Source organism: Stigmatopora nigra, chromosome 11, assembly GCF_051989575.1.
Source record: "Stigmatopora nigra isolate UIUO_SnigA chromosome 11, RoL_Snig_1.1, whole genome shotgun sequence".
In the NCBI taxonomy this organism is placed as follows: Eukaryota; Metazoa; Chordata; class Actinopteri; order Syngnathiformes; family Syngnathidae; genus Stigmatopora; species Stigmatopora nigra.
This window is the reverse complement of record NC_135518.1, coordinates 14584150-14611485: the sequence shown is the minus strand read 5'-3', so window position 1 is coordinate 14611485 and position 27336 is coordinate 14584150. Positions and strand designations below refer to the sequence as shown.

At 50.7% G+C, this 27336-nt stretch overlaps 3 protein-coding genes across 7 annotated transcripts; all 3 read right to left on the bottom strand.

Annotated features, from left to right (window-relative positions):
* Positions 1 to 175: 175 nt before the first annotated feature.
* On the bottom strand, positions 176 to 7291 carry sytl5 (synaptotagmin-like 5). Of its 2 annotated transcripts, XM_077728773.1 has the most exons (18): positions 7114 to 7291; positions 4257 to 4531; positions 3938 to 4162; positions 3690 to 3802; positions 3531 to 3615; positions 3338 to 3451; positions 3189 to 3279; positions 3021 to 3117; positions 2840 to 2949; positions 2657 to 2737; positions 2260 to 2325; positions 1957 to 2135; positions 1775 to 1877; positions 1546 to 1707; positions 1368 to 1479; positions 1152 to 1290; positions 858 to 1066; positions 176 to 787 (listed from the first exon to the last, which is right to left on the bottom strand). In XM_077728773.1, exons 2-18 carry the CDS (start codon positions 4454 to 4456, stop codon positions 615 to 617), a joined length of 2259 nt encoding a protein of 752 aa, XP_077584899.1. In that variant the 5' UTR covers positions 4457 to 4531; positions 7114 to 7291; the 3' UTR covers positions 176 to 614. The 2 variants fall into 2 exon arrangements, with proteins under 2 accessions (XP_077584899.1, XP_077584900.1); XM_077728774.1 differs by lacking the exon at positions 2260 to 2325.
* An 806-nt stretch (positions 7292 to 8097) lies between these two features.
* Positions 8098 to 14478, bottom strand: casq2 (calsequestrin 2). Of its 2 annotated transcripts, XM_077728522.1 has the most exons (13): positions 14273 to 14478; positions 13277 to 13357; positions 11474 to 11643; positions 10515 to 10590; positions 10313 to 10413; positions 10124 to 10235; positions 9970 to 10043; positions 9754 to 9884; positions 9625 to 9670; positions 9507 to 9561; positions 8671 to 8771; positions 8529 to 8603; positions 8098 to 8456 (listed from the first exon to the last, which is right to left on the bottom strand). In XM_077728522.1, the coding sequence occupies exons 2-13, from the start codon at positions 13287 to 13289 to the stop codon at positions 8283 to 8285; spliced, it is 1128 nt and encodes a 375-aa protein (XP_077584648.1). In that variant the 5' UTR covers positions 13290 to 13357; positions 14273 to 14478; the 3' UTR covers positions 8098 to 8282. The 2 variants fall into 2 exon arrangements, with proteins under 2 accessions (XP_077584648.1, XP_077584647.1); XM_077728521.1 differs by lacking the exons at positions 13277 to 13357; positions 14273 to 14478 and having other exon boundaries at positions 11474 to 11887.
* Positions 14479 to 15313: 835 nt separating this feature from the next.
* slc5a3b (solute carrier family 5 member 3b) lies at positions 15314 to 27317 on the bottom strand. 3 transcript variants are annotated; one of them, XM_077728518.1, is made up of 16 exons: positions 27101 to 27317; positions 26885 to 27023; positions 26418 to 26546; positions 26213 to 26332; positions 26015 to 26112; positions 25823 to 25930; positions 25623 to 25751; positions 25407 to 25481; positions 25295 to 25328; positions 25105 to 25215; positions 24841 to 24913; positions 24367 to 24439; positions 23589 to 24270; positions 23385 to 23515; positions 21853 to 23314; positions 15314 to 18996 (listed from the first exon to the last, which is right to left on the bottom strand). In XM_077728518.1, exon 16 carries the CDS (start codon positions 18977 to 18979, stop codon positions 16934 to 16936), a length of 2046 nt encoding a protein of 681 aa, XP_077584644.1. In that variant the 5' UTR covers positions 18980 to 18996; positions 21853 to 23314; positions 23385 to 23515; positions 23589 to 24270; positions 24367 to 24439; positions 24841 to 24913; positions 25105 to 25215; positions 25295 to 25328; positions 25407 to 25481; positions 25623 to 25751; positions 25823 to 25930; positions 26015 to 26112; positions 26213 to 26332; positions 26418 to 26546; positions 26885 to 27023; positions 27101 to 27317; the 3' UTR covers positions 15314 to 16933. The 3 variants fall into 3 exon arrangements, with proteins under 3 accessions (XP_077584644.1, XP_077584645.1, XP_077584646.1); XM_077728519.1 differs by lacking the exons at positions 21853 to 23314; positions 23385 to 23515; positions 23589 to 24270; ... (10 more) ...; positions 26885 to 27023; positions 27101 to 27317 and adding an exon at positions 20070 to 20612; XM_077728520.1 differs by lacking the exons at positions 21853 to 23314; positions 23385 to 23515; positions 23589 to 24270; ... (10 more) ...; positions 26885 to 27023; positions 27101 to 27317 and adding an exon at positions 19253 to 19990.
* Between the last annotated feature and the right edge of the window lie 19 nt (positions 27318 to 27336).

Here is a 27336-nt window from a genome sequence, read left to right as displayed (position 1 = left end):
AAGCGGTGTTGAAAATGATCCAAATGATTGGCCTACGAATTGATTGGGGTTTACATGGTCATTTTTAAAGAAAAATGCCTTACTTGACATGGTTGTTTTTCAAAACAACAACAACAAAAATCCCCTTAGTACTAGTAAAGGGTCATTAAAAATAAAATCTCCGCAAGGGAAGCCATCGGTGTAAAAGCTTTTAATATATCTTTCCAAAATGTTTTGGCGGGACACGAAACAAGTTGGGCACACAAGGCAAACATGCTGTACATCCCACGTCTCATCTCATTTCGATGCCTTTAGCTTGATCAGTGCTCAAATTCCATGTGCTTTATTTTTGTTCATTCTGAAGTACTTGGCCTTTTTTTTGTTTTTTAAAAGCAGGCATGGAATGTTTCAGAAAGGAGAATGACAGTGGATGGAATTCAACGGCGGATACGAGAGCACAAAATGCTGCGAGCGCGACTGGCAGTGCCACTTTGTGCTTTGCCCTAAATGCTACTTTTGGCGTGCTACCATGCTTGCTAACCACCACCATTTGGCTTCTCTTTATAAGGTTCAATTCCTAATATAGGCAAAGGGCGGCGGTAGAAGGAAGTACTTTGAAAGACGTCCGGGCTCCGTCACGGCTCGTCGGCGGCGGCGGCGGCGGTGGAGACGGCGGCTTTGCCCATGGTGGACCTCAGCATAAGCGTGCACTCCTGGGGGACTTCGGGGTTGTCGGTCATGCGGCGCCACACTCGCCGCTCTTCCCCGTACGAGTCCATCCAGTCCACCTTGTTCCCGTAGCTTTTGCCTGTGGGACCACGCAAACACTTCTTAGAAATGTGTACAATATGTGGGGAGGCGGGACGGAGGGTGTCTACCTTCGCCGGCCCCCAGGCGGACTCCGCCCAGGAAGACGTTGCTGGCCAGGGGCTCCTTGTCCCAGACGGTCAGTTCCAGGCAAACGTTGTCCAGGTCGCCCGGCTGCAGGCCGCAGTAGGTGAAGGTGTGGTTCCAGCGCGGGTGCACCGTGCGCCGCTCCGCCGCCGTCTTGTGCTTGGTGGACTTTCGGCTGTCCGGGAGAAGGTAGCTGCGACGACAAGGTGACGCGACGTCAGGACGCGGAGAGGACGCGGAGAGGACGCGGAGCGGTTGCCCAATCCGCCGGGCCCCACCCTTTGACAAAGGGATCCGACGTCCCTCCGGACTTGACGCCGGTTAAATTGCTGGCCCCCTTGACCAGCAGCTCCACCATCCCCCCTCTGGGTGGCGTGAAGGTGCTCTTCTTCTTGGCTTTCAGGAAGCCTTTCTTCACTGAACGGGGCAGAACAAAACAAAAAATGACAAAATCATTGGGTCGCCGAAGGCAGAGTGAAGCCCACCGCATGAACCTTGCACTTGATCCAGAGGCAGCATGAGGTTCTTCTCGGCGGGAATGTACTTCAAGACCACGGTCAGTTCTCCCCTGTACTCGGCGGCGTCGGCGTCGGCGTGGCCCTCCGGCTGGGAGGAGTAAGTGGAGGAGTAAGTAGAGGGGGCGGGGCCCGCCTGGCCGCCGGGCACACCTACCTTGGGCCGCAGGGCCATCCACTCGTCCATTTGGCAATCCAACTCCCGGGAGTCAAAGGTCAGCTCCACTTGACCCAGGAAGGCGTTACGTCCCAAGCGGTCGCGGTGCCACACCGACACTTGCAGCGTGCGCGTTTCCAGCTGCGAGCGCCCAATCACGTACTGAAAAAGAAAAGGTAGCGAAAGGTCAGCGTCGGGGTCGTACCCACGGACGGGCGGACGGACCCACCCTCAGGTTCTCGTTAAAAACGGGGTTGACGCTGTTGGCCTGGACGCCCGTCTTCCTCTTGCTCTGGCGCGAAGTGTCGGGCAGCAGGTAGGTCTTCACGTAGCTGGCCACAAATGACCAGCTTTCATTTGGCATTTTCTTATAGGATGGAGAAGATGAGAGCACAAGAGGTGAATGCTCACGCATTGGTGCGTTGCCTCTTGTCGTCCCCGACGGCCAAATCGTGACACTCCTTGACCAGCACGTCCAGGGCGCCCGTCTTGTAGCTGTAGCTGACGTTGAGGAGGATCTCGCCGCTGACCCGGGCGTGGCCGTCGTCGCCCGTCTCGCTGTACATGCTGGTCATGCTGCCCATGCTGCTCTGCTTTTGGACGGACGCACGTCAAAAAGACGCCGAGGCGCTCGGCAAAGCGTACAAAAAATTCGACGTTTGCCCCTTTCTGTCAAATCAAGACGTCGGCCAACAAAGTCCAATGGAGTCTTACGGTCTCGGCGTCTGAGTCGGGGACATTGAGTAAGGTCCACCTTCTCTCGGAAGCCGGGGTGGAAGACTAGCCCGCGGAAGGACAAAAGGGGGGGAGGGGCGAAGGTCAACCGGCACGAGACGCAAAGACACAAAGAGAGACACACACACACAGAGAGAAAAGAAGTGAGACATTGGGACAGAAAAGCCAGCAGCCCCTCATTCATAACGTTCGGCCATAGTTTGGTTTGGTGGCTTTTTGGGGATGACGCCGAGACGCATCCTGCTTTGAATAAACATGGCCAACGGTGACGGCATGAGAACACGGCCGTGACGCCCGGAGGCGCGCCCCTATTTACACAGGTGTCGGATGCCTGTTTGCGTGGCGCCTCCAGTGAGAAGGAAACAAAAGCAGTTACCGTGGAAACGGCGCCGCTGAGCCGACGTCCCGCCGGAGGCTGGTGGGCCCACAGCAGCGGGTCCGCGTCCTCCTCGGGGTCCTAGAAATGACCGCAACACATTTGTCAGTGACTAAGGATCAAATATTTTTTGGGGAAATTTTCAATTTTAAAACACCCAGAGAGAAGAAATGCAAAAATTACGGCGTGGCGCAGGCCGGGCACGGAGCGGCTCCTCAGGCTCAGCGAGTCGTCGCCGCTGTGTTCCGAAGCGGCGCCCGCCGACGACAGGTCCATCTCCGAGCGACTGTGGTCTGAAATCAAATTGATTTGTCAAAAGAGCCATCTTCTACGTGGAAAGAGCCAAATCCCGAGTTTGACTCACCCGACGACACGGAAGCCCGAGACACGCAAACGGACGGCGCGCCCTTCTTCTCGGGGGAGCCGGAGCGAAAGCTGGTGAGGCTCTCGGCGCCGTCGGGCTGAGACAGACGGCGGGTGAGTCCCGTCGTCGGGGCGCCGGGCCTCGGGGACTGACCCCGCCGACGCTCACCTTCAGCCGCGCGTCGCTGGAAACGGAGTATCCGTCGGGAGTCTGGGAACGCCGCTGCCGAGCGCGGGAGGGGCCGTCCAAAAAGTGCTGGCTAAAAGACAGCAGGCAGCGTCCAACCCTTTTCAGTTCACCCGTTCGTCATCACGTACCCGTCGGAACGAGAGCTCGGGGCCGAACGTCCGCTGCGGGCGTCCCACGGCGATTTGTGCCCGTTGTCCGATGACCTGGAGCTTCTTCCGCCCGCTTTGTCCGCCTTGGCCCTTCTGGAAATAAAGAAGGAAGGAAAGAAGACGCAATTAGAAATTCTCGTCCAGCGTCACGGTCTGGCAACCGGCAACCCACCCTCTCCTTCTGGCGCCGCCGTCGGGGGGACGCTTGGAGCTCTTGGAGGAGGAGGAGCTGTCCGAGGTGGTCTTTTCTTCCGGGGCTTGGGAGGGAGGCGGACAAGTTGTGAGAGGGGGCCGTGACGGTGACCGGGAGCGGGCGCCATTGATCACTCACCCGGCGGGTGGCGCAGGATGGTTTGCTTGACGGCGTCGCCGCTGCAGACTTTGGGCTCAAAGCGCTTGGATCGCTCCTCCAGGAACCACTCGCCCGTGGCCACCTTCAACTCCCTGCGGGCGAGACAAAGGACGTCCAATCAAGTATTCATTCCATCTTTTTGGGGCTTCAACGGAGTCATTTTGAAATCGAATGTACTTGAATATTTCCATTTTTGATGATTTCGTTGAATGGATTGTGGCACTTACGAGATCTTGGCGCAGACGTTGCACCTCCACTGGAAGGCGCCGTTGGGGGCGCGGCACTGGGCGCAGACCAGCATCCGGCACTGGCGGCAGGCCCGCCCGCGGTCCAAGATGAGGCCCAGCGTCCGCTCGCAGCGGCCGCAGCGACGCTCGGGCGAGTCGCGTGGCGGCGCCGCCGCCCTGGAGCCGCTGCCACGCTTGATTTCCAGCAGCTCGTTCTTCAACTTCCTGTCAACGGGACGGCGGACATGAATCCACGATGGCGGCTTCACTACATGGCTTGAAGGATTTTATGACAATTTATGGAGGGAGCGTCTCTGACCGAATTCTCTTCTCCTCTCGCTTCCTCAGCTTCTCGTCCTTCTGCAGGACCCTCAAGATGCTGTCTCGCTCGTGCTCCACCAGGAAAGAGAGGTCCAGGTTCAGGTCCCGCTCCCGATGGGGGACCCGGTGGGCGTCGGCGGCTGCGACGGCGGGCGCCTCCATGGTCGCCTCCATGGCCGCCTCCATGGCCGCCTCCATGGCCGCCTCCTACGCGGGGCGGGACTCAGCCCACTTCTGCCGTTTCGGCGGCCATGGGCCAGCTCGGGGCCAAACCTGTCCAAAGAAGTAAAGGGGAGGGGCTTAGTATGATCAGGTGAGGAAGTGACCTTTGTTTTGATTGGTTATCTGAGGCTAACCAATTTTTATTTATGTATACATTTCTTCATGTTTTTGTCAACTGTCAATGACAGTCAAAAGGAGGAAAATATATTTAGAAAAATATGTTTTTCAAATCCAGTGATCTGATGTGGCTGACACTTTTAAGTGTTAATCAGGTTTTAGCGTGAAGACAGATTACAAATAACACTTCCTTCCTAATTCCTCATTCACGGGCGGAAGCGGTGACCGACAAACGCACGCTCGCACGCGCGCGGATGTGCGTCCAAGTGTCGAAAAGATGAAAAATGCATGAAGCCGAGCTCAATAGCGTTGCCGCCGCCGCCGCCGGCGGCTAAAGGCGGCCTCGGCGCCGCTGTCAAAAGTCATCAACGGAAGACGCGGCCGCCAGGAAAGGCACTCCAGTGACATTTCCTTTCCGCTCCGACGCGGCTTTTCTAGCGTATAATTGGATTTTAGCGTACATTTGACTCACCGAGGGAGGGGGAGCCAATCACCGGGCGTGGGAGGGAGGGAGGAAGGGCGGCCCGGGAAATGACTGGCGCTCCTCCCAAAATCAGACGGCCAGCAACGCAGGAAGGAAAACGCATGATTGCTTTACTTGGCCTTCTCCTCGTTTCCGCCACCACTAAATGAGAACGCCCATTAGAAGAGAGCGGACGTCTCGGCCCGGGGCCCGTGGCGGAGACGGATCGTCGTCGTGGCAACCGGGAGGGGGCGGCCAACTCGTGGCTACGTTACTGCCACGTCGGCCTTTCTAACACGACTCCGAAAGCTCCTCCGGGATCATTTGATTCAAAAGACGCTCTGCCATTAGAATAAAGTGGCAATTAAAGGAACATCGGCACAATTTGGCGGTCAAAAAAGCCTGGCGTGTGTCGTTTTCGTGATCGCACGCTGCCACAATGGCCGTGTTTACCAAAAAAATGATGTTTTGAGGGTTCAAAGGTCAAGATGGGGTCTAAATATTTCATTTCGGTCAAGAATTGATCCAATATTATGAAGTATGAATCAGAAATACATTTTTTTAAACTTTGTAATATGAATGAAATGTTTAAAAACAAAGGAAGCAACCCAAAATGTACACGAATCCCCCCCAAATCAATAGAAAGCAAGTGGCCAATGTTTTGGGTAGCTTTTTTGGTGCTTTTTGGCAACTGTAAATCAAACTAATGGTCGAATGGTGTCCTATAGGTACACGGAGCATTTATTTTTCTTCTGGAAATGGCCTGCCCGTCACGCCGTCGCTCCGCATTAAGCTGGAGGATGAAAAATAGCCCAAAGATGGAGTGGAGCGCCAATGGGAGGTCGGGGTTTTCCCCGCCGGCTTTTCTGACTCTCCGCGGTTACGCGGGGCTGTCTCCGCCGCCGCCGCAGTGATTGCGTGCGACGGTGCGGGCTTTCCCGGCCGCCCACGCGGCGCCGGTCAATGGCTACGCGACCCCGACGGCGAGCGTGCGTGCGTGCGTGCCTGCGCCCGTGGAAAAAATTAGCCTTATCGGAAAATCTATGAATGCGGGAGAGCTCATTCCTGCCACTGTCAAATTTGGAATCAGATGGTTGGCTGCTGCCCTATTTCCGTCAGTAGGAAGAGAGAGAAAAAAGGCTGAGACCACTTCCACTTTCACGCAGGCAACCTTTGAAAGTTACTTGTAGATGGACATGTTGCTATGCAACGCTAATTACATTTATGAAGGTATAATGTCATTTTGTTTTGGTGCTGGGATGGGCTAACATAGGCACCAGCAAGTCAAAATAAAAACTAAACAAATTTACCAATTCATAAAAAATATATATATTTTGAGGGTACTGTTTCAAAGACTACGGGTTCAGTTTCATTCCTTCTAGTTCCAATAAATTGGACGTGTGTGTTTATAGCAGTTCATTTCCTTGTACATTTTAGGGTGCTTCCAGGTTATATCATTATTATTACAATTTCAACATGTATGTAACACATTGGAATTCAAACTCAGTGGCACGAATTTACTTCAATGGACAATCAATCGATAGTCTTCCCTCAGGTCGCAAGTAAATTTCATTTTTATGCAGGGAAAAAAAGGCATTAGAATGTCCATGCTATAAGGAATTTCCATGTGGTAAATTCTAATTTAGACAGATTTCCTTGATCGCTGCAAATTTGCTCCAACGAGCTATTACCGATTGAGACGCCAGTTGCTGAAAAGGTGCCCCGTTATCGAACGTCTTTAGACGCTGAAAAGAGTTGACGGTGGTGGCCGCCGCCGCCACCGAACGCGAGCTGCCGTGACGACAAAAAAAACGGTCTCTTTGCTGCATTGCACCTGTGCAAAAGGCGCTTAACTTTGCACAGTCCCACCGGTGAGTGACGGGGCCTCGTGATCGATCGTGATCGATCGTGAGCTGCATCCCGCTCGCCACCCCCACCAAAAAAACAACAACACCACCAACCCCTTTTAACCCACGACTAAGATAAAATAGCAGCTGCCATATGTCAATGACCAAACATCAGCACGTCTCGGTTTCGGTTAGAGCCGTCTTACCTGTAAGTGACAGCAAAGGAAGCCGAAGGAAGCCGGAGGGAGAGCCGCGAAAGACCGAATACTGGATCCGGCTCGTCCCGGCGTTGGTGAGCGTCCAACCGTGTCGCTACGGTGCGGGGCGGTGCGATGTGGGGGTTTCCTTTTCCTCCGCGTGTCGCACGGGTGCTACCAGGGTGTTTCTAAATCAGGGGGCGTGGCGTGCGTCAGGGGGAGTGGCGTGCGTGCGTGCATGCAGAGATGAAAAAAGAAAAGAAAATACAAATTGGCACGAAGTCAAAAAAAAAGAAAGGGAACACAACTCTATCTAGTATGTATGCAAAAACAATCAAAAAAAGTTTTGATAAAGAATTCTTATGGATGAAGGATACTTCTAGTGTAATAATAATAAAAATAATACTAGTGTATATAGAGAGCGTAAAGAGTAAACGAGATGACGCTGCCCTTACCAACATGGCCACCGCGCAGGCACGTCTACCGAGTTGCGCCGTTCTCTGCCCTGGGTCAAATGCTTATGGCTTTTCCTCCGCACTCGTCGCTTCACATTGGCACTACAAGCAAACATTTGGATGGTTAACGATGCCAAAATTCACCACGTTTAAGTGTGGACCCTTCAACTTGGTGATAAAAGGCACAGGTGGGGGTTAACAGCACCGCTAAGTGGTCATGGCCAGCAATACAATTATTGCTGCTGGAGGTTGACGTCATTTGTGGGCTGCCACAAACACCAGGATGTACGGTATCGGCTGTAACCAGTTTCTTTAGGCTTTGGAAAGATAAAATAGAGATATTTTAGTCATTTAAAATAAGTCCTGCATACAAGAATTACTTTCACTTCACAAATGCACATGTAGGCCGCCAGATGGCGTCCAATTTGCACTGACTTGCTTCATTAATGACGTTCAATCCGCCGTTGTAGTACCACCAATCGGCCTCTGGGTGTCTCTAGGGGCCTAATTCAATGCGAAGGAGAGACGAATGCACAAATGCAGCCAATTGCTTTATTAAACTAATTCCCTGCTATTGACAGCATTAGAGGTCAAATCCATTGAAACAGTGGTGGTGGGCGGGGCAATTAATACTCGTAGATTGGACGTTTAGGGCCGTCAATAGAGTTAATTTAGGAAATGACATCCATTTGGACTAAGAGCAATGGCCCATGTTTAGCGATTTTACTCGTCGTCGTCATCATCATCGTCGTCGTCGTCATCGTCGTCGTCGTCGTCATCTTCGTCGTCGCCTTGGGTGTTGATTTTTCCAGAGAGGACGTCTTGGATCCAGTCCTCCAATTCCTGAGCCGAGGGAAGATCCTCTTCGTCGTCTATTAGCATCCACACGCTGTCGGCCTGAAAAGGCCAACGCCGTCCGTTTAAGTGGCAAAGACGTGGCGCCAAAAGGTCAACGCCGGACGGACTCACGTCTGTGACGTTGACCACGCCGATCTGCGGTCTGAAAAGGTCCACCTTGAAGGTTTTCTCCCAGTAGGGGATCAACTGGCGCAATAAAAAGGACAGATGAAAAAAATCCGCCGATTGGGGACCGAACCAAACCGGATCAGACCAGCGGAAAGTCGTCGGGGTCGATCCAGACGATGCTAAGCTCCGGCAGGTGCGTGTTGTCTCGGGCCACCTCCTTGAGGATTTCCAAAAACTCGAAACCGTCTGAGAAGAAAAGACAAACAATCGGGCGCTCGGCCAGCTGACAGCCACAATGTTTTTCTTTGAATTAACTGGTCATACAGTAGGCATCTGTTGCCAGTGATTGCCGTATATACGTGGACTCAACTATGATATTGACAGCGACAGACGTCCAATACCCTATCTCGGAAGTCAATGACTAAAAAAAAAAACGAAGCAAAGCAGTGAGTTCTGAAAAAAAATGCTCATACGAGGATCAAACTGTAGAACGATAGCATTTGTCTCTTGTCAGACATTAAAACATTCCAATTTGGACGCAGATATATTTTCATTGGAAGATGACAATGCGGCCTTTGAGTTTTTCTTTTCTTTCTCCCCCCCCCCCCTCCCCGATTATCCGACTTCCACGAAAAGCATCACGCCGGAGGGGGCGCGGCCGTAATGGAGAACATCTGCGCTTGTTTGCCCAAACGGGAAGTGCTTTTAAGAGGAAAGAAGCTCTGGCGTATTATGCAACAACGTTACATAATAATTCATCATGATGTGACAACGGTACGCCAAATGGATGGTTCTTACGTCGCCGCAATTCGACGAGCCAGGGTTAAAGTAGCGAGCGGCTGATGTCGTTTGCTGCTGCGGCCTATCCGTGGATCCATTTTGACAGCGTGCAGGACGAATGACACCCGCAAGACGTCCAATCCATTGGAAATGGTGGCTTTCCAAGGGATTGGACAATGATAAATGAGTCAAGTGGCTCACCCGGGTCCTCTTCCTCTGCGAAAGCTACAATGTGGATGCCATCCATGTCGTCCTCCTGAAAACAAAGGTGAGGATAGTATTAAAAAGCAATGAGATTGTGGTTTTCACAGATGCTCACCCAGGTTTCAAACATGTCCTCTGCACGCAGTTTTCTCAAAGTGGGCCTGAAGATGTCAAAGAAAAAGACAGATTTTTTCACACTATTATTCCTATTTATTTAAATTTCCAGGTGGCGGCGGCGGCTCACCGTCTGTGTTGATTGATGAAATTGAGAAGGTGGTCCTCGGAGTAGGGTTTCCCCGGGATGGTGACGGGCTCCTCCATGAAGGGTTCGTAGAAGTCCACCTCGTTCAGTTTCAGCGTCAGCTCTTTAGCCACCTGCCGGCCGTGCAATACGTGATGAAAACGCCCTCGAGGGGGGACCCCCCCCCCCCCACCCACACTCCATCGATTGCTGGCTCACGGATTTGTCAAAGGTGGCAAAGAACTTGACGTAGGGCTGGAACTGCTCGGCGGCCTCCTTGAAGGCGTCGTAATCTAAGGGAGAGAGGGCGTCACCTCGCTGGCTTGCTAAAATACATCCACTTTAAGCCGCAGCCACAAATCCTGGCACTCACGCTCGGAATCTTCGCCCTTGAAGTAGCCGATGAGGCGGATGTCCTCCTCCATCCTGTCGAAGGCCCTCAGCTCCAGAGCGTTGTCAATGACTTCCACCGGCTCCTCCAATAGCTGACGGACGCAGGGAGGGAGGGAAGCCATCTTGGATTTGCCGGTCTGGCCCACGACGGGGGAGCAAATCAACTCACGTCCAGCAAGAACTCCACCAGCGTGTTGGCGGAGAGCCAGCCGTCAAACTCCGTCACGCGGTCGCCCTTGAACACGTACACGCTGCCTTCTTCTTCCAGGCCTACAAAGACAAAATATGGAGGAAAAAAAATGTGGAATTTGGTCATTCCATTTCACATTTTGGACAGTTCCGCTCAAATGTAAAAGCAAAATGATACTGACCTAGTTTCTTGGCCACTTTTGGCGAGTCGACCATCCCAAAGCCCATGTTTTTCTCCTCCAGCACTTGAGCCACCAGCTGCACGTCAATCAAAAAAAAAAGCGTCAGAAGCATCGTCTATCATAATTACACATTTGTGGATGAAGTATTATGTCCACTCTCATAAAGGTCAACTGCTATTCTCACATATGATGCCAATACAAAGACTTTTTAAAAATAAATATGGGCCAATATAGAACCAATATTCTGGGACAGTTGTTATTGGTTAACTCTTATTTATGCTTTAGCATCAACTGGTGGGCTCGTCTTAAAAAGGTAGATAGCAGAAGAAAAATGTTACTTCTATTATAGACATTTGTATAACGTGTTCAGACTGCCTTTCAACATCACTGCTTCAGACAATTTTAAAAAAGGGATGATTTTTTAAAATGTAATCGAACGCTATCATCAAATTATCGACTCTACTTTGAGCGACCATTTGGTGGAAAGATGGAGGGCAGATTATTGTACCCTGGAAGGCACACACACACACACACACACACACGAGATGAAGCAGATTGTTCTAAAAATAAAGCAAAAGCAGACAGTTGTTCCGAGCCGATGATTTATATTTGGATCACAATGCATTCTGAGGCGCTCACACGTTCTGCGCTAATGTCACACTGGCCACAAAATGACCACTTGACTCCCCTATCAAAAACCACGCTTGAATACACCTCGTGTGACGGACAGTAGGCGGTTGTTATCACTATCGACGGCCATCCCTGATAGAAATGAAAAGATTCAAATGGAAAAAAGGCTGCTTTGATCTGATATGTGTATAATTCACGAGGGTGATGAAGCCTAGCCGGCATGACAAAGGGCAAATCATCATTTCAAAATAATCTAACTTTTTGAAATAAGACATAATAATAATAATTCCTAGCTGGGACATTGTCAATAAATGTATATTTGGCGGTACCTCCAGGACCATCTCGGTCATCTGCTGTCGTTTCTGCCATTCCTTGCTGTCCTCGGCGGCCCCCTGGTAGAAGAGGCACAGCGTGTCGTAGCGCTTCAGGGTCTTCTTTAAGTTCTTGTCGTCGACGTGCGCCACTCGGTCCTTGCCGTCGTACTGCGGGAACTCCAGGCCTTTGCGGCCGGCCGCCGCCGACGTCGGCGCCGGCCCCAGGCACAGGGCCAGCAGCAGCAGCCAAAACCAAAACATGGAAGCGAGAGACAGACAGTCAAAAGACAAGCCCCATGGGTTTCCTCCGGTTGCGTCCGGTTCCTTCAGGCGCGCACGCACCAGCGAGCGCCCGCGGCGGGGCAGGCCGGGAGCAGAACCATACATAGCGGCGCCGCACCTCCGCAGGCCCATTTTTAGGAGAGCGCTTGTTTGAGGGCTAAAAATAAACGCCGCGGCTTATTTCGGGAGGCCGGCGAAAACAAAGGGGTCGGTCGCCGTGCCATTCGCCGTCGTCGACAGGTGCGCGCGCGCGCGCCCAACCGAGGGTGCTTCGGCAACCCGGAGGACGGCCAAAACCTCCGTCCGACACAACAGGCGTTAGAGGGACTAACCACATTAAGTCAGTCTGTTTTAGTCTCTCACGTCCTTTCAAATCACCCGAGATTTGAAAAAGACTTGAGGAGGAAAAAATAAGTACAGTAATCCCTCGAATATCGCGGGGAATGTAGAAAAGTAGGGTCCCTCATGTAACAACTTGTTTTTTTCAGTGCAGATTCCTAGTAGCAAAAATGGTGTCTGCTTATGAGTTTCAGCATGGATTTTCACATTAAAAAAAAGTTAAATAAGTAATTTAAATTAAATAAGTATTTACATATGCACACCAAAAATAAACCGCTTCACTATTATTATTATCAAAAATGACCGAAAAAAATTCAATGAAGAGAAATGCTGCAGTTGGGAAAATTCCATGACTTGGGAGCGTCGACGGCTCGACGCCACCCGAGCTGACCCGAGCCGACCAATAAAAAAAAGGCGAGGATGAAAGGCATCCAATAAAAAAAAAACAGCTATGAAATGTGACTTTTTTGGCAGCGGCGTTTTCTCGTAAAGCAAAATCAAATAGGAGCCGCCCGCGCTCATCCTAACTTTGGAGAGGAATTCCCATGGGATGGGCTCGGCTCGGCTCCGCCCCTCCCATTATTGGAACGGGATTCATTGCCCTTTATATCACGATCCGTATAACATTTGGATTTTTTTAGGTGAATCGTGGATAGCCTTAACTTCCTACTTTTGTTTCAAAAACACATATAGGTTGCGTTGATTTAAAAGCGGCATCATGTGCTCGGACGGACTAGGACAAATAAAAGCGAGCACGACCTAAGCCTCCAGGAAAAGCTGACATTTGGCGAAAAAGGGAAATGTTACATAAATCTGACCTTCAAGTGCAAAGTAACATCATGCGAACTGTTGGGATTTGGAATGAAATGTTCTTTCTGGGTATTTTTAAATTTATGATTAGTGAATTTTTAAGGAGAATGTTTATAATGTATTGTGATGCTTTTCTTTTTAACAAATTTTAACGTATCACGATTTCTATGGAAAAATATATTTCCAAGTTGTGTAGTATTTTTTGATTCAATGATAGATATGTAATCTACGGAATCTACTGTTAAAGTACCATAGTATTTGTTAAATGTACAGCCAAGTGTTTATTTTGAGTTGAGTTTGAGCAAAAGTCCAAACGGGCGTGACAATATATATAAAAAAGAAAAAAACAGTGCGTCATATTTTTCCCAACAATGTCAGTCTACTCACCACGGCGTGTCATTGTGTGTAGTCGATTAGCCGCCCCTGCTAGCGGCGCGGCCTGCTGGCTGGTGGGTGGGCGGAGCCAATCTGATGGTCAAAGAAGACAAACGATAAGATAAGGGTCCAAACATTAGACAGCTGAAACATAAACAGAGTTTTGGTCGGAGGCCCAAGGCATAAATCACGTGTCCTTTCAACTTTTCCATTCACCTTCACCTACTTTCTTCCTCCTCCTCAAGTTGGAAGTGCATAGTCCTGCCTTTCGGTCAAATTACGATAAGGCTCCCTCCCATTAACCTACAACTAGCTTAGGCGCCAATGACCCTGTTGACAAATACAAGTAACTTTTGCTCCAACTGCATTCCACCACGACTATACGTCCATTTTGTGCCTACCTGACCTCTTTCAGCACGAGTTACAACACGATTTTTAAACAACTACAACTGTGTTTACTTTCTTTCAGCACATCAAGGGTTTTTGCTTTTTGTTTTTCGTTTTTTTGCGGCCAAGTCTAATTCATTTACATGAACTGCGATATTCGAGGGATTACCGTTTGGGCGGGATTTTCAACTTTAGGTCAAGCATTAAAAGTGAAGGACGCTAGCTGGCTTTACGAGAGTTCCTAACAGGACTCGGAATCCTTCTGAAGTGTGTTCAGAATGACTCGCTTGGGAATAGAATCCTCTTTTGATTCATTTGTGTTTACGATACTCACTATAATTCTGCTGCAGTCCGCCGTTTGTACCGAAAAGGGAACCGGATTCCACACACGCAGGCGCGCCATTCCCAAAATAGCGACAAAGCCAAACTAGGGCTCAAAGCCACTTTTGCTAATTGCCGTGTACCCTAGCTGTGTTAGCTAACGTGCTAATAGTACATAGCCACTGGAGTGGTGAGCCTGAGACGAAATACACCACATGTTTTTGCAACAAGAAACACTATATCGTCTTTAAAAGGTTTCAGTGTTCGAAAAGAGAAAAGAAAGTACCAACAAAGCCATACCTGTCAAGTCGTATGGTTAGCCAGCCTTTTGCACTCGACTTTCAAACTTTCTAACGGGCACGGCCAACGGGAAACACGGGTAAAAAAATTAAACCAAACATATAAATTAAAGCGTCTACAAAGACAACGGCGACTTAAGGGGGTTTATTACGGATTGTTTTGCTACCGAACACAAAGGTGGCTAGCCTACGTGAGGTGCAGTTGACGCCAATCTAAAAGGAAATCAAAACAAGAGCCTTCCCGCCACCGGAAGCTCGCCCACCCGCCCCTGTCCAATCAGTCACGCGGTGCGTTCATGGACAGCCAATAAAACACAAATTTCAGAAATTTAGAAATTATGAACGTAAGAAAAAGTTACGTCTCATCTCACCTTATTTTCTGAACCGTTTTATCCTCATTAGGGTCGCGGGGGGTGCAGTGAATTTGACATAATAAATTGATTGCACTATCTTGGGAGTTCTAGTGTTCTTGGGGGTCATGTTAATTGCTGAGGGAAAAAAATGTAAATGAAGTCATTTTTCCTGGGATCATTTTGGCCCCCCGACTGTTATGTTTTGTAGGAATGTGAATTGGCAAATCGGCGAGAAGGGCCGTTTGACCGGGCAGAGGAACCCGGCGCCGCGCCGCGTCCTTCTTTCCCTACGTGGGCGCCGGCCGCATCGGTCACGGGAGACGGCGCGTGTTTGAGGCCCGTCCGAGCGCAGACAATGAACAAAGCCCGGCCCGGGATGCCAGTACTTTTCCATCAGCACAGGCCACAGTGCAGTCAACAAGTGTGCAAAAAAAAAATTCCATGGCCACAACATCAACATATAACACTTTTTTAAAAAATTGAATGGCCCAAGGCAACAGATCATACACTCAAGGTCATGCTAACATATAACGAGACGGCACACTTCCTCAAAGTGAATGAGGAAGTGGAGGCATTTAACGTGAACGTGCTTTGAAAACCTTTTGTCATCCCAAAAGCGGCAGAAAGTCAAAATATCAAGTCGGAATATGTAAATTTGAAGAACTTTGTACAAGACTCCAAGCAACCGATTGGTTTCCAATTTTTTTTTATTTAAACGGCATAAAAATAACACGTTCTTTCTCCCGGAAAAAAAAGATGTAAAAGTTTAAAGCTGGTTCCCAAACAATTCATCCCACCTGGCATTGATAAAACAATAGCCAATTGGCGCCACATTTTTTTGGATCCAAAAAAATGATGGAGCGCCTGTTACATAATAAACCTTTTAATAAAACTTTGTTTTCTCATTGTGAGAGAGAGAGAGACTCGATCCAGTTTGGAATGAAAGCACAAAAGCAACAAAGCGACGACGGCTTTGTAAATACAATTTTTTTCAAGATTTTTTGTCTATTGGTCAACTTATTTTGCCCCCCCCCCCCCACGCCGATCTGGCATTGGACGCTAAGACACGTTTGGCAAAAGGTGGTAGAAAAGTTACGCTTCCAAAGCGCCACAGTAGATACATATACACTGGATGTGTATGCTTTTGTTACGGGAAGAAAAGGCAAGAGAGTCAAGCCGTGCGTGTGGGGAAATTGCCCACAAACTATTTTGATAGTCAATTCATTGTTGTTCAGCTCCGTCCGACTTGTTCAAATGCTCTTTGCTTTTCGGCCTACTAACAGCACATATTCAAAGGATTCAATGAACTAAACAGAAAGACAACACACAACATATTCCTCAATATTCAAAATGACTTAAAAAAAAAAGATCACCATGTGATTGAAGAGTACATTTTTAAAATCACTCCTTCAAATAATACAAAAAAATATAAATTAACATTCTGATAAACCAAACTGGGGGTAGTTAAAATTGTGATTAAAAAGAAAGATTTTAAAAAGGGGGAAATTAATCGATAAAGAATATTAAAAATACGTAATGTTGGAGAAAATATGATTAAACATTTTTGGTAAAAAAAACAAGCAATTTAGTGATTGATGGACTATCAAAATGGTTTGTGTTAGCCAAGACATTTTTGCAAAGGTAACACACGATATGCTAATGCTACTATGCACAAATACAGAATAGCCATTTTTGTTTTTTGTCGCAAAAGCCTTCAAAAGGGAACAAAAACAACAAGACTTTAAACTACGATAGGGCACGGCATGTTAAGTAGCGTCATGGGCGAGCTCTGGCATTTGTGCTTTAACGCGGGCTGACACGAAAAGCCTCAAAAGTGGTCGGCACTTTGAAAACAGACGCAGGCAAACCGACGTCCGCTCTCGTTAAATAAACGGCGCGTCCAGAGACGCAGAGGTCAGAGACGCAAAGCTCCGTTTACACTCAACGTCCACATCAAAACAAACAGAATTGCCAAGAAAGAAAACAACGAGAAGTGCGCGTGTGTCAAATAAGGCCGAAGACACAGAGTCAGTCAGTCATTGGCACCGACCGGTGGGAGACGTCCGACCCCATATTCCCTTCCAAAAGTACAAAAACAGAAATGACTTTTAACCATGGATATGCCAAACATTTTTTGGGGGGAGGGGACACGAATCTTTCCGGGAAACCAGCTAGGCGGCCAACGCAGTCCAAACGAAGGCCCCGTCCGTCTTTGGACGGCGACTCGATGAGCCAGAGGCCAGACGAGGGGGGGGGAGGGTCCGGCCGCCTGGCCCACCCGAGAAGCATTCCCACCCGCCAGGGCGCCACTAGAGCGAGAAAAAGACAAACATGAAGATGCCCACGGAGCAGACCAGGACCAGGCCCATGTTGAGCAGCAGTTTGACCAGGGGGGGCTCGTACAGCAACTGGGCCACGTCGCGGCTCTCCTCCCACGCCGGACGGGCGTCCCGCGAGGGCTCCTGGATGCCGCACACCCAGTCCAGGGCGCGCAGGCAGCGGCCCGCCCGCCGCCCCGGCGGGGGAGGGACGTCTCGGACCTCCGGGGCGGCCTCGCCGCCCCCGCCCACCGCCAGGAGCTTGAGGTCGGCGCCGTCGGGGCAGCGCTGCTTGCCGGCCGGGGCCGGCGGGCCCTTCTCCGCGGGCGGGCCCTTCTCGTAGGCGTCGTCCCGGCGCCGCCGCTTCTGGGGCGGCTTCTCCACCGAGCGCAGCCCCCACAGCGTGGTGGTGCGGATCTGCTCCGGGTCGGGCGGCGGCGTGAGCAGGCTGACCACCACGGCCACGCCGCCCGAGATCCAGAAGAGGGCGGCGGCCACGTACATGTAGTGGACGCGGGCCACCAGGGCGGGGCGGTCGTCGGGCAGGTCGCAGCGGGGGCGGCGGTAGACGAAGGCCAGCAGCAGGCGCAGCGATCCCAGCGCCGAGCCGGTCACGCCGCCCCAGAAGGCCCCCCTCTCGTTGCAGCGCTTCCAGCAGACGGCCAGCAGGAAGACGGCGGCCACGGGCGGCGTCAGGTAGCCGGCCACCTCCTGGATGTACAGGTAGGTCTGTCCGCCCTGCATCTCCACCACCACGGGCACCCAGGCCATGCCCACGGCCACCATGGCCGTGACAAAGAGGCGCCCCACCAGCAGCAGCTCCCGCTGCGAGGCCTGGCGGCGGAAGGTGGCGTAGATGTCCAGCGTGAAGATGGTGCCGGCGCTGTTGAAGATGGAGTCCAGGTCGCTCATCAGGGCGGCGATCATCACGGCCATCATCAGGCCGCGCAGCCCCACCGGCATGATGGCCATGACCAGGCGCGGGTAGGCGATGTTGGAGCAGCCGGCCGGCGAGCCGCACACGTCCACGCAGTGCTCGGGCCCGATGCAGGCGATCTGGTCGGCGAAGAGGATGCGGGCGATCATGCCCGGCACCACGATGACGAACATGGGCAGGATCTTCAGCGCGCCGGCCATCAGCGTGGCGCCCTTGGCGTGCGGCAGGTTCTTGGCGGCCAGCACCCGCTGCACGATCACCTGGTCGGCGCACCAGTACCAGACCGAGGCGGCCGTCTGGCCCAGCACGAAGCCCGGCCAGGGCACGTCCTCGTCGCCGGGGCCCCGCAGGACGCGCAGGGCGTCGGCCTTGGGCCGCACCCGGCAGGAGGGCGAGTAGGTGTAGTTGCCGGCGGCGGCGATGGCGCTGACGTTGGGCACGGCCAGCATGTACTTGGCGCGCACGCCCTCCAGGCCGCCCACCCGGAGCAGGCCGATGACGGTGAGCGTGAGGGCGCCGGCCACCATCAGCACGGCCTGCAGGGCGTCGGTGTAGAGCACGGCCACCAGGCCGCCGGTGATGGTGAGCAGGGCGGTCAGGGCGATGAGCAGCACGATGGACACGTAGAGGTTCCAGCCCAGCGACTCCTGGATGAAGAGGGCGCCGGCGTAGAGGTCCACCGACAGCTTGGTGAAGACGTAGAGCAGCAGCGAAAGCGAGGCCAGGTACACCTTGAGGCGACGGCCGCCAAAGCGCTTGGCCAGGTACTCGGGCATGGTGAAGACGCCCGAGTGGATGTAGACGGGCACAAAGAGCCAGCCCAGCAGCTGCAGCAGCAGCAGGGCGTTGAACTCCCAGGCGCCCACGGCAAAGCCGCTGGCCGCGCCCGAGCCCGCCAGCCCGATGAAGTGCTCGCTGCCGATGTTGCTGACGAAGAGCGAGGCGCCGATCACCGCCCAGTTCATGGAGCGGCCGGCCAGGAAGTATCCGCTGACCGTGCCGCGGTTGGACTTCCACATGGCGCCGAAGCCCACCGCCAGCACCAGCGCAAAGTAGGCCGCCACCACCGCGATGTCGGCCGCTTCCATCCCGGGGCCCATGGCGCCAGGGCTTCTCCCTGTGCCACGGGGAGGAAGGAAGTTAGCATTGAACCGGCTTTTCTCCGGGAAAAAAAAAATACAAACATTAAACCGGGAAAAACAATCTCAAAGTGGCTATGCGGACTCTACTTAGCAGCGCCAAAACTGGACTCGGGCCAAGTACCATCGTTCTCCCTGTTTTTCAAAAGCGCAATGTGACACGCTAAGCCCCGCCGGCAATAAATACGTCCTTGACAGGATTCTTCGACGGCGACCCGACACCCCGCTAGCTACCTGCGCAATAACGCCGAGGCAGGCGGAATGCTTTCCGAGGTTGCGCGGCAACCAAAAGCGGCCTTAATTCATGCCGCCAAACTTTGGGATCCAAACACTTTTTTTTCCCCCACTGAAAGTGTTGATGTTAACTCATTGACTGCCGCTGTTCCCTACGGTGTCTGTCAAGGGGAAATAAGCAATTCTACATTTTGGCCTCCAGGCGGCGAGGAGAAAATGATTTATTATTGACAAGTGCCCGCGCATGTATCGGCGCGTTTAGCTTAAAGTGATCATTTCGTTTGACGGTGCTTCCTCGCAGCCAAGGTTTAAAGCCGTAATTTGGGAGCAGGTGTGCTCACCTCCTGTCAATCAAAGCAAGGAAAACTCAAAGTGAAACGAGTGTGACCCAATTAAGCCCCCCAGCCCCGACCTAACTTGGCTCCGTGCCCCCTCTATTGGGAACCTGCGTAGCGGAAGGTGAAAAAAAATGTCTATAACAATCAGTCGTGTGCCATCTCCTGCTGCGCGTCTCACGGCTCTCCGTTACGTCTAGATTAAACACACCAAATCCGCCTATTATTCCTTCCGAGAAACTAAGCGCAAAAAGTAATATATCAATTTCGGACGTTTTCAAGAGACACGTGAAGGGAGCTCGAACCAGGAAATGACAGCTTTACGTTACAAGCGAATGTCGTATATATGTACATTATTTTTGTCTCTCCCCTTCAACACAAAAAATGACATTGACTGCAGAAATAATAATATAAAAAAATGAACAGGCACATATTCAAATCTAGGTGTTGACAAGAGTGACATTGATGAGCACAACATGTACCTTGAGCTAGCGTCAGGATGCTAAAGGGACGACGGCACCACCCCCGAGAAGAACAAGTGAGGAGGATGTGCGAGAAGAGGAGGAAAAAGCCCTGATCTGCTCGTCCGTTATCCCCGCTGCCTCTCCCTCTGTGCAAAGCCCTTTCCCTACTTCCTTTCGTTTCTTTTTTGTGTTGTTGTTGTTTTTTCTCTTTTTTTTTATTGAATGACAAGCTTGTCTTGTACTGGTGGCTCCTGGTGGCCGTCTCTCCTCCTTATAGCGAGCGGACGTATTTCAAAGACCACGCCCCACACGTGTGGCTCACCCGTGACGTGTCGACTGGAAAAACACAAAACAAGTTTCCCCCCAAAAGCGACGACTTCAACATTTTTTTGTATTTACATTAACTCGGCAAGTCCAATTTGTTGTCTTTTGCCTCTGCGTAGCTGAGCCCTGAAGGCAACACCCTTTGCTCAGACGCAGGTGAGCTGGATCTACCAAAATTCCTCGCAAATGCAATTAAATCCATGTCAATGAACTGTCAAAAACTATGGCACGCACGCAGTTTTGAAAAATAAATTTGCTTGAATAAATTGACTTTGATGAATCGATGGAAAAGTACTAGACCCCACCCACCAACCCACTCATGCAAAAGGCACTGCTTCGAGAAGTTGTAACGTGATTTAAATGCTTGTGCGCACTATAGGATCAAGGCAAGAGCACGTTCTAGATTTATTAAAACAAATAAAAAATGAAAGATGCCAATCTATTATGATGAGGTTATTGCAGAAATCCATTAGATTCTCGTATTGATATTTACTCCAACTCCTTAGGCCAAATATTTGGCATGCCTCCCTTCAAAAAACATAAGACAGGAATTCTCCTAATTGCACGATGCAAATCATTCATGCATTTGTGTCAAGATGCCATACCCAGCACTGACAACAACACATTATAGAGTCCATCAATCACCCAATGAATTGGACACCGCCCTCCGTCAATGGCAATTCAACGTGACCGACTGACTGAAGAATATCAAAATCGTAGTCTTGGTGGAAATTTCCACTTTCTTTCCCCCCCAAGATGCTGACACGGGAATAACAAGCTTAAAGAGGGAAGCATGTGATGAAAATGCATGTGACCCATTTCATCTTCCAGACAAAAGTCATCCATCTAATCATGGGAAAAAAATGTCGAGTGTCAGTGGGAGATAACGAGGCCAGCAGAACGGTTGACTTTCATCAAAACATCCTGCAAAGGCAGACCGAGCTCTGCATATTACAGGGGGAGGGAAGCCGGGTAAATTTCCACTGGCTGCTCTGGTCCGATACTACGTTGGAAATTTCCATTTACGACAAAACTACCTTTCCCGACGTGCTTTGCGCGAGGTGTCCGCGCGAAAGAAAACACGGAAGTACTTTGAAGAGGGGAAAAAAGACGAGTGGCTCAAACAAATAGAAAACATATGTATATATTTTCAATACACGCAACGCAGACTTTCTTTCATAACAAGCTTTAACCTTCGTCTTGTGTTAGCTTTCGCTTACTTTGCCCGGTGCACCAGTCGCTCATAGAGGACTTTTTTTGTGATACTATACATATGTACTCGTTTTCAATATTTCAAAATACGCCCTCTAGGAGAATGACACAATAATGCTACTAGAGTTAAATATTAACAATGGCAACATATGTGGAGTTAGTCATTTTCGACATGTATTCACTTTAGGAAGTGATTTGTAGATGCCCTAGAATCAACAGGAATTACCCCATGTTGCCTTAAAATGAAGTAAAATAGACTACTTACTTGTAAGAGGCTACAGTTGGACAATATGTAGTTCAACAATGTCCCTTAGTGAATTGAAAATAGTCCACATGCATCAAAACAATTCCACAAAGGAGTGAGTGGGTGCAGGTTTGCCTGAAGTAGCAGCACCTGACTGCAATCAATTGATTAGAGTTGGAAGAGAACACATTGGTGAAAAGTTGTCGTCGTCGTCGTCGTCATGGTGGCTTGGAAGGAAAACATGCTGCCACTTGGCCCTTTTTGGAATGACTTTTGACACCTGTGACGTAGACACTCAAGTCAGGCATCATGAACAGAGTCCTCAAGAGCTTTGTGCACAAGTGCGCTCTGCAATCCAAAAAGGGCCTTTGCGGTTGTTGTGGCAGCAGCAGCAGCAGCAGCAGCAGCTGGATTGCCAGCCAAGTGAAAATACTTGCTTTTGGCCATACTGCTTGTTTTTCTCCAACCAGCTCCACTCCATATCCTTTTAGGTAACACAAGAGACAAACAGTGAAGGGGGTGAGGGGGGGGGGGTTATAGGCCCTTGGCAGAGGTGACAATGAAAGCATTGTTTGCTTTCCCTTGAGAAACACCAGTGCGCCCTCCACCACTCCAATAGAAATGTACAACTGATGAATCGTTGTTGTTATTGTTGTTGTTAGGACACACGCTCTGGACCAATACAAAAATAACATGCTTATTGCAGCCTGGCTTTAGAATGTGCTCCTACTATATTCTATTGTTAGGCATACTTTCTATGATTATCTATCTCATCTGGTGTATTGAAAAGGGGTTGAATGAAGAAAGGGACCCAAGTCAGCTGGAGTGATACTATATTGAAAGGTTTATAAAAAAATCAGGGGAGGGGGGAATTAAATTAGAAAAAGCAAGAGATTGGATTTGTAAAAAAGAAAGAAAAAAAAGTAAATTAAAAAATATCTTTATGGAAGAAAGCGGTCATTGGTAAAAATTCTCTGTGCAGCACCAACAGACCACAAATTGTTCAATGTTTGCATGTCACCCACAAAGTGGCATTATTCAAGTGGAGCTTCACTTTGCATCCTATTGCTGTCTCTCTGTCTGTCTGCCAATTCAAGGCAAGAGCGGGCGGGCAAAGGGCCGTGGTCTCCTCGACCCATACGGCCTTGGGGGCCTGCCTTCCCATCAAAGTCCATGAATTGACATGAAAACATGATCCACGTCAAATGGTTTGCTATTTTCCCTTTGTCGTGTGTACCGTTTGAAACGGGAGGGAGGGAGGGACGGACGGACGGGGGCGGGCCGGGGTTTCCCGTTTCAAACCGGTCGGACGTCTGGCGTTCACTTGGGGGCGGGCACGTTCAATTTGCTGACGTCGTCGCAGGTCAGATACTGTTCCAGAATCTCGTCCATCACCTTGCACTCGTAATTGACCTGGGCCAGATCCAGGTAGGGCACCAGGTTGACCAGGAGGCGCCCCACGTTGTAGCGCAGCGCGATCAGCCTGACGGGAAGGAAGAGAGAGTGAGAAGCTGGGGATGACCACGGGTGCCTTTTTCCAAACGCCCGCCCACCTGCTCATGTGACTGGAATCGCCCGAATTGCCGTTGCGCGGCATTTTCCGCTCCTCTTCTTGCCGTAGCCTGGCGCGGAGCTCCTCGCACTGGCGCGACAGGCTGTTCTTTTCCACCTCGGCGTTCTTCAGCTGACGGGAGGGACGACACCAATTTTTTAAGCACGGACGGCGGCAGCGTCTTAACGTTCTCCAAAGGGCTCACCTGAAAGCGCAGCCGATTGCGCTCCTCCGTCCTCTGCTCCAATTCCCGGACCAGCGCGTCCACCCGCCGCGCCGCCTCGACGGCCGCTTTGTCCTCCGACGAGTGGGCATTGCCGCTCGCCAACTGTTCGATTTTGTCGAGGGACGCCCGGTACAGGCTTTTGTAGTCCTGGTCCGGCCACGCCGCGTCCGTCTGGCTCCATCGCTCCGTAAGTTTGGCCGGCGGCGGCTCTTTGTGCTCGACGTTGTCGTCGTCGTCATCGTCGCTGTCGATGTACAGCGGCTCCTGGTTGAGGATTTTCAGAGGAGGGCCGTTGCTTTCTTCCTTGATAAAACGCCTGCAAAACTGAGTGGCCCGCTCGGTGGTCGGCGTCGTCGTCGCAGTCGTTGCCGCCGCCGCCGTCGTTGCCACCATGGTTACCGTTGCAGTCGTTGTCGTGGCCGCCGTCTCCCCGCCTTCCCTTAGCTCGCCATTTTTGTCAGGCTTTTCCTCGCCTTTTGTTTCCTCCTTGATTTTGGGGCCGGGGGAGGAATCGCCGACTCGGTGGGCGCCCACGTGGTTGCTTTCCGGGGTTTCGCTCTTGGGTGGGGGAACGGCGTCCGGCGAAGCGGCGGGGGTGGTCCGGGTGACGCTTTGCCGGAGACTGGCCTTCTGCGGCTCGCTGGGCAGCTTTCTCTTTGGGCTGCAGAGAGCGACACGTAATTTTAATAAAATCATCTTCAAAAAGAACAGACTTTTGACAGCTTTTTTTTTTTGCATTAAAGGACATCCTTCCTACCTTGGAGTCAAGTCAGCCATGGAGTAGACGCACGAAATGATGGGAAAATCATTGACGCCGGGGCAGTTGCTGGCTACAGGGACAAAAAAAAAAAACGGTGGCATTCACACACTTTTTGCCATTTTTCCTTGGGCTAAAAGCAATACTCTTGTGCAACGGCAGCGTGTCGTTGCACAAGCGTGCGTCGACGCTATTGTGGAAACCCAGGGGAATACAAATAAAGCCCATTGAATTGAGCAAGACAACTTTTGACTGCTCCACACAAATTGTACATTCAGTGCTGGTCTTACAGAAAAATGGCAAATTGGAAAAAGATGAATGGGTTCCATTTTTTCTTTCGCAACGCTGCCCTCTAGGCGCTAGAAGATCACCATGTACGTACATGCCAGCGATCCACAATTGTTCGGTTTTATCGGCCCATCTGAAAATGAGTGGGCAGATGGAGCCGATTAAGAAATAAAGACAGCCACTCACACGCGGTGTTTTTTGCCGGGGAAGCGTCCTCCGTATCCACGTCGCTCCACTGACTAGCGGGAGAACCGCCCACCTGGGGATATATTCAAAAAACAAAGACAAGGATATTATAGTAGAGGCCAATGAGTGAAAAAAGCTAGTGACTCTGAAATGCCCCAAAATGTCAACAACTAAAAACTCACATTTGCCACTAGGGGGAGACAAAGCAACCACTTCCATTGCGCGAAAAATAAATTAAAAAAACATGGGGAATGAAATAGGTACCGTTTCCTGGAGCTTGCGCTTGAGGAATCGTTCCTTGCGGTAGAGAGCCTCATTTTCCCGCGTCAGCTTAGCGAGGCGCTCGTTTTCCCAACGTTTTCGATCCTCCTCCACCTGCGCTCGGGAGACTTTTTGTCAAAACAAAGAAGCAAAGAAGACACGAACGGAGGAGGGGCCACGGACGCTGGCTGACCTTCTCTCTGCTCTTCCTTTTCTCCTCCCGCTCCCTGGAAATATCACGAAAATGGATTCAGTCTCGTTCACGGAGAATTGAAATAAAACAAATTGAAAGAAATGCCACTTACTTTAGCTTATACGTTTTGGTGTAGGACGGTTGGTCGTCGTCCGAGTCTTGTACCTCTTCTTCCATTTCGCAGTTCCTGTAAAAGACCTTGAACTCAGGCGAAGGTACACGTTGAACGCTATAGAATGGCTGGAATGGGGCTCATTAACTCTCGGGTTGCCATTGACGGCAGTATCAGATCCAGAGAATCCAATTAAAGTGAGCGATATGGCAGTACCTGAACTGAGGATCCGGATTCAATTGACAATGCCATGTTTCGGGCAACCTGGCGCAGTCGATGCCGTCGGGGAGTTTGCGCCATTTCCTACACGTGTCGCACATCACCCAGTTCTGATCCGGACGCTTGCTGTCAACAAAAAAAAAATAAAAGAAGAATGACGATGGAGCCCGTTTGCCGTACATGTGGCTTCTCCGAACCTGATTTGGTCGACTTGCACCGTTTTGGCCGGGTCGTCTCTGGTCAGCCTGTAACGGATTTCGTTGCAGTATTCGTCCAGTTTGGTGGCCAAGCTGGCCATGGTTTTCCTGAGGAAGGAAAAACACCAGGACCATAATATCCAGAAAACACATGGATATTTTGGACCACAACCGTTAGAGGGCGGAGCTTACCGATACTTGTCGTTCTCGATAAAGCTTTGCTTGTTGTGCATGGGCTCCAGGTAGTTGCACTCGATGACTCCGATCACGCCGACTCCTTTGCTGTTGGGCTGGTGGTAGGGGTTAAATCAGCAGCTTTTAGCCAGTCCTTTTGGATGGGGAGGGTGAGGAAGATGGCTTCCTCCCGGCCATGGCCCACTTTTTCCTCACCTTGAGTTGGCAGCCGATGCGCTCGTAGGCCTTGATGAGGCGATTTTTATGATACATCATGATGCCGTAGTGCTCTCGGCTCTTGGTGTTGTAGCCAAAGTTGATGGGAATTCTTTTGGTCTGTGGGATTTCATGAAAGAAAGTCACTTTGAAAAAGAGCCACGCGAGCGAGCGAGCGAGCCATGCCGACGACAAAAGAGGCTACCAGAAAGTTGGGCTTGTAGTGGTCCGTTTTACAGTTGGCCAGACTCTTGGCAATCAGCTGCGTTTTGACCTTGTGACCTCGAATCATGACGTGCATGCGAGGCTTCTGGTACAAAATACTGCAGTACGCCTGGCCAAGGAATTTCAAAACAAGGGAGTGAGCAGAATACTTTACATCCGGTTACATTACTGGGACAGAGTATTAGGGCAGGCCAAAGGAGAACACAAAAAATAGGAACGCAGTATAAAAGTCATGCGAATTAGCAGGGGGGAAAAATCCAAGCCTTCTGGGGAAGATGAGCCAATATAGATTTCTTCTTTTGGGTAACGGATTCTAAAACAGCCTCGCGAGTTGCTTTCAATAAAGCCTTTTTCTGCGAGTACCAGTACAACTTTCCTATGATATTTGTCCTCTTTCTTTGGCCCGAATACTCTGTGTCAACGGCAGCCAGGAGGCCATTTCCTTACCCGCAAGGAGTAGATGCTCTGAGGTATGTGAGAGGGGATTGTCTCACCGCTTTGGCTCAACTCTTCGTAGACGTCGGACGGGATTTGAATGTCGTAGCGGTCGCTGTTGAAATCAAACTCCAACGCGCCGCTGGATGTTCTGGAAAAAAAAAGTAAACAAAAACATTTGAATTGATACCAAAATAAAAAAACAATCGCACAAGGCCAAGTCCGCACCTGCGCAGGTTCCAGATAATAATGCGCGTGCCGGTGGAGCTGGTGGTCCACGTGGTGGTGATGGCGCTGATCTCTGTCAGCAGATCCGCCTCCGTCTTGAAGGGCGAGTAACGCAGGATGTCCTGAAGGCTGGCCTTGTGCTCCTTCCTCACGCAAAGTGCGGCGCAGGTTAAAGACGTCACCGGCCAGACGGGAACGGGAAGGAGAAGACGGACGCGCTAAAGGATATGGACGCC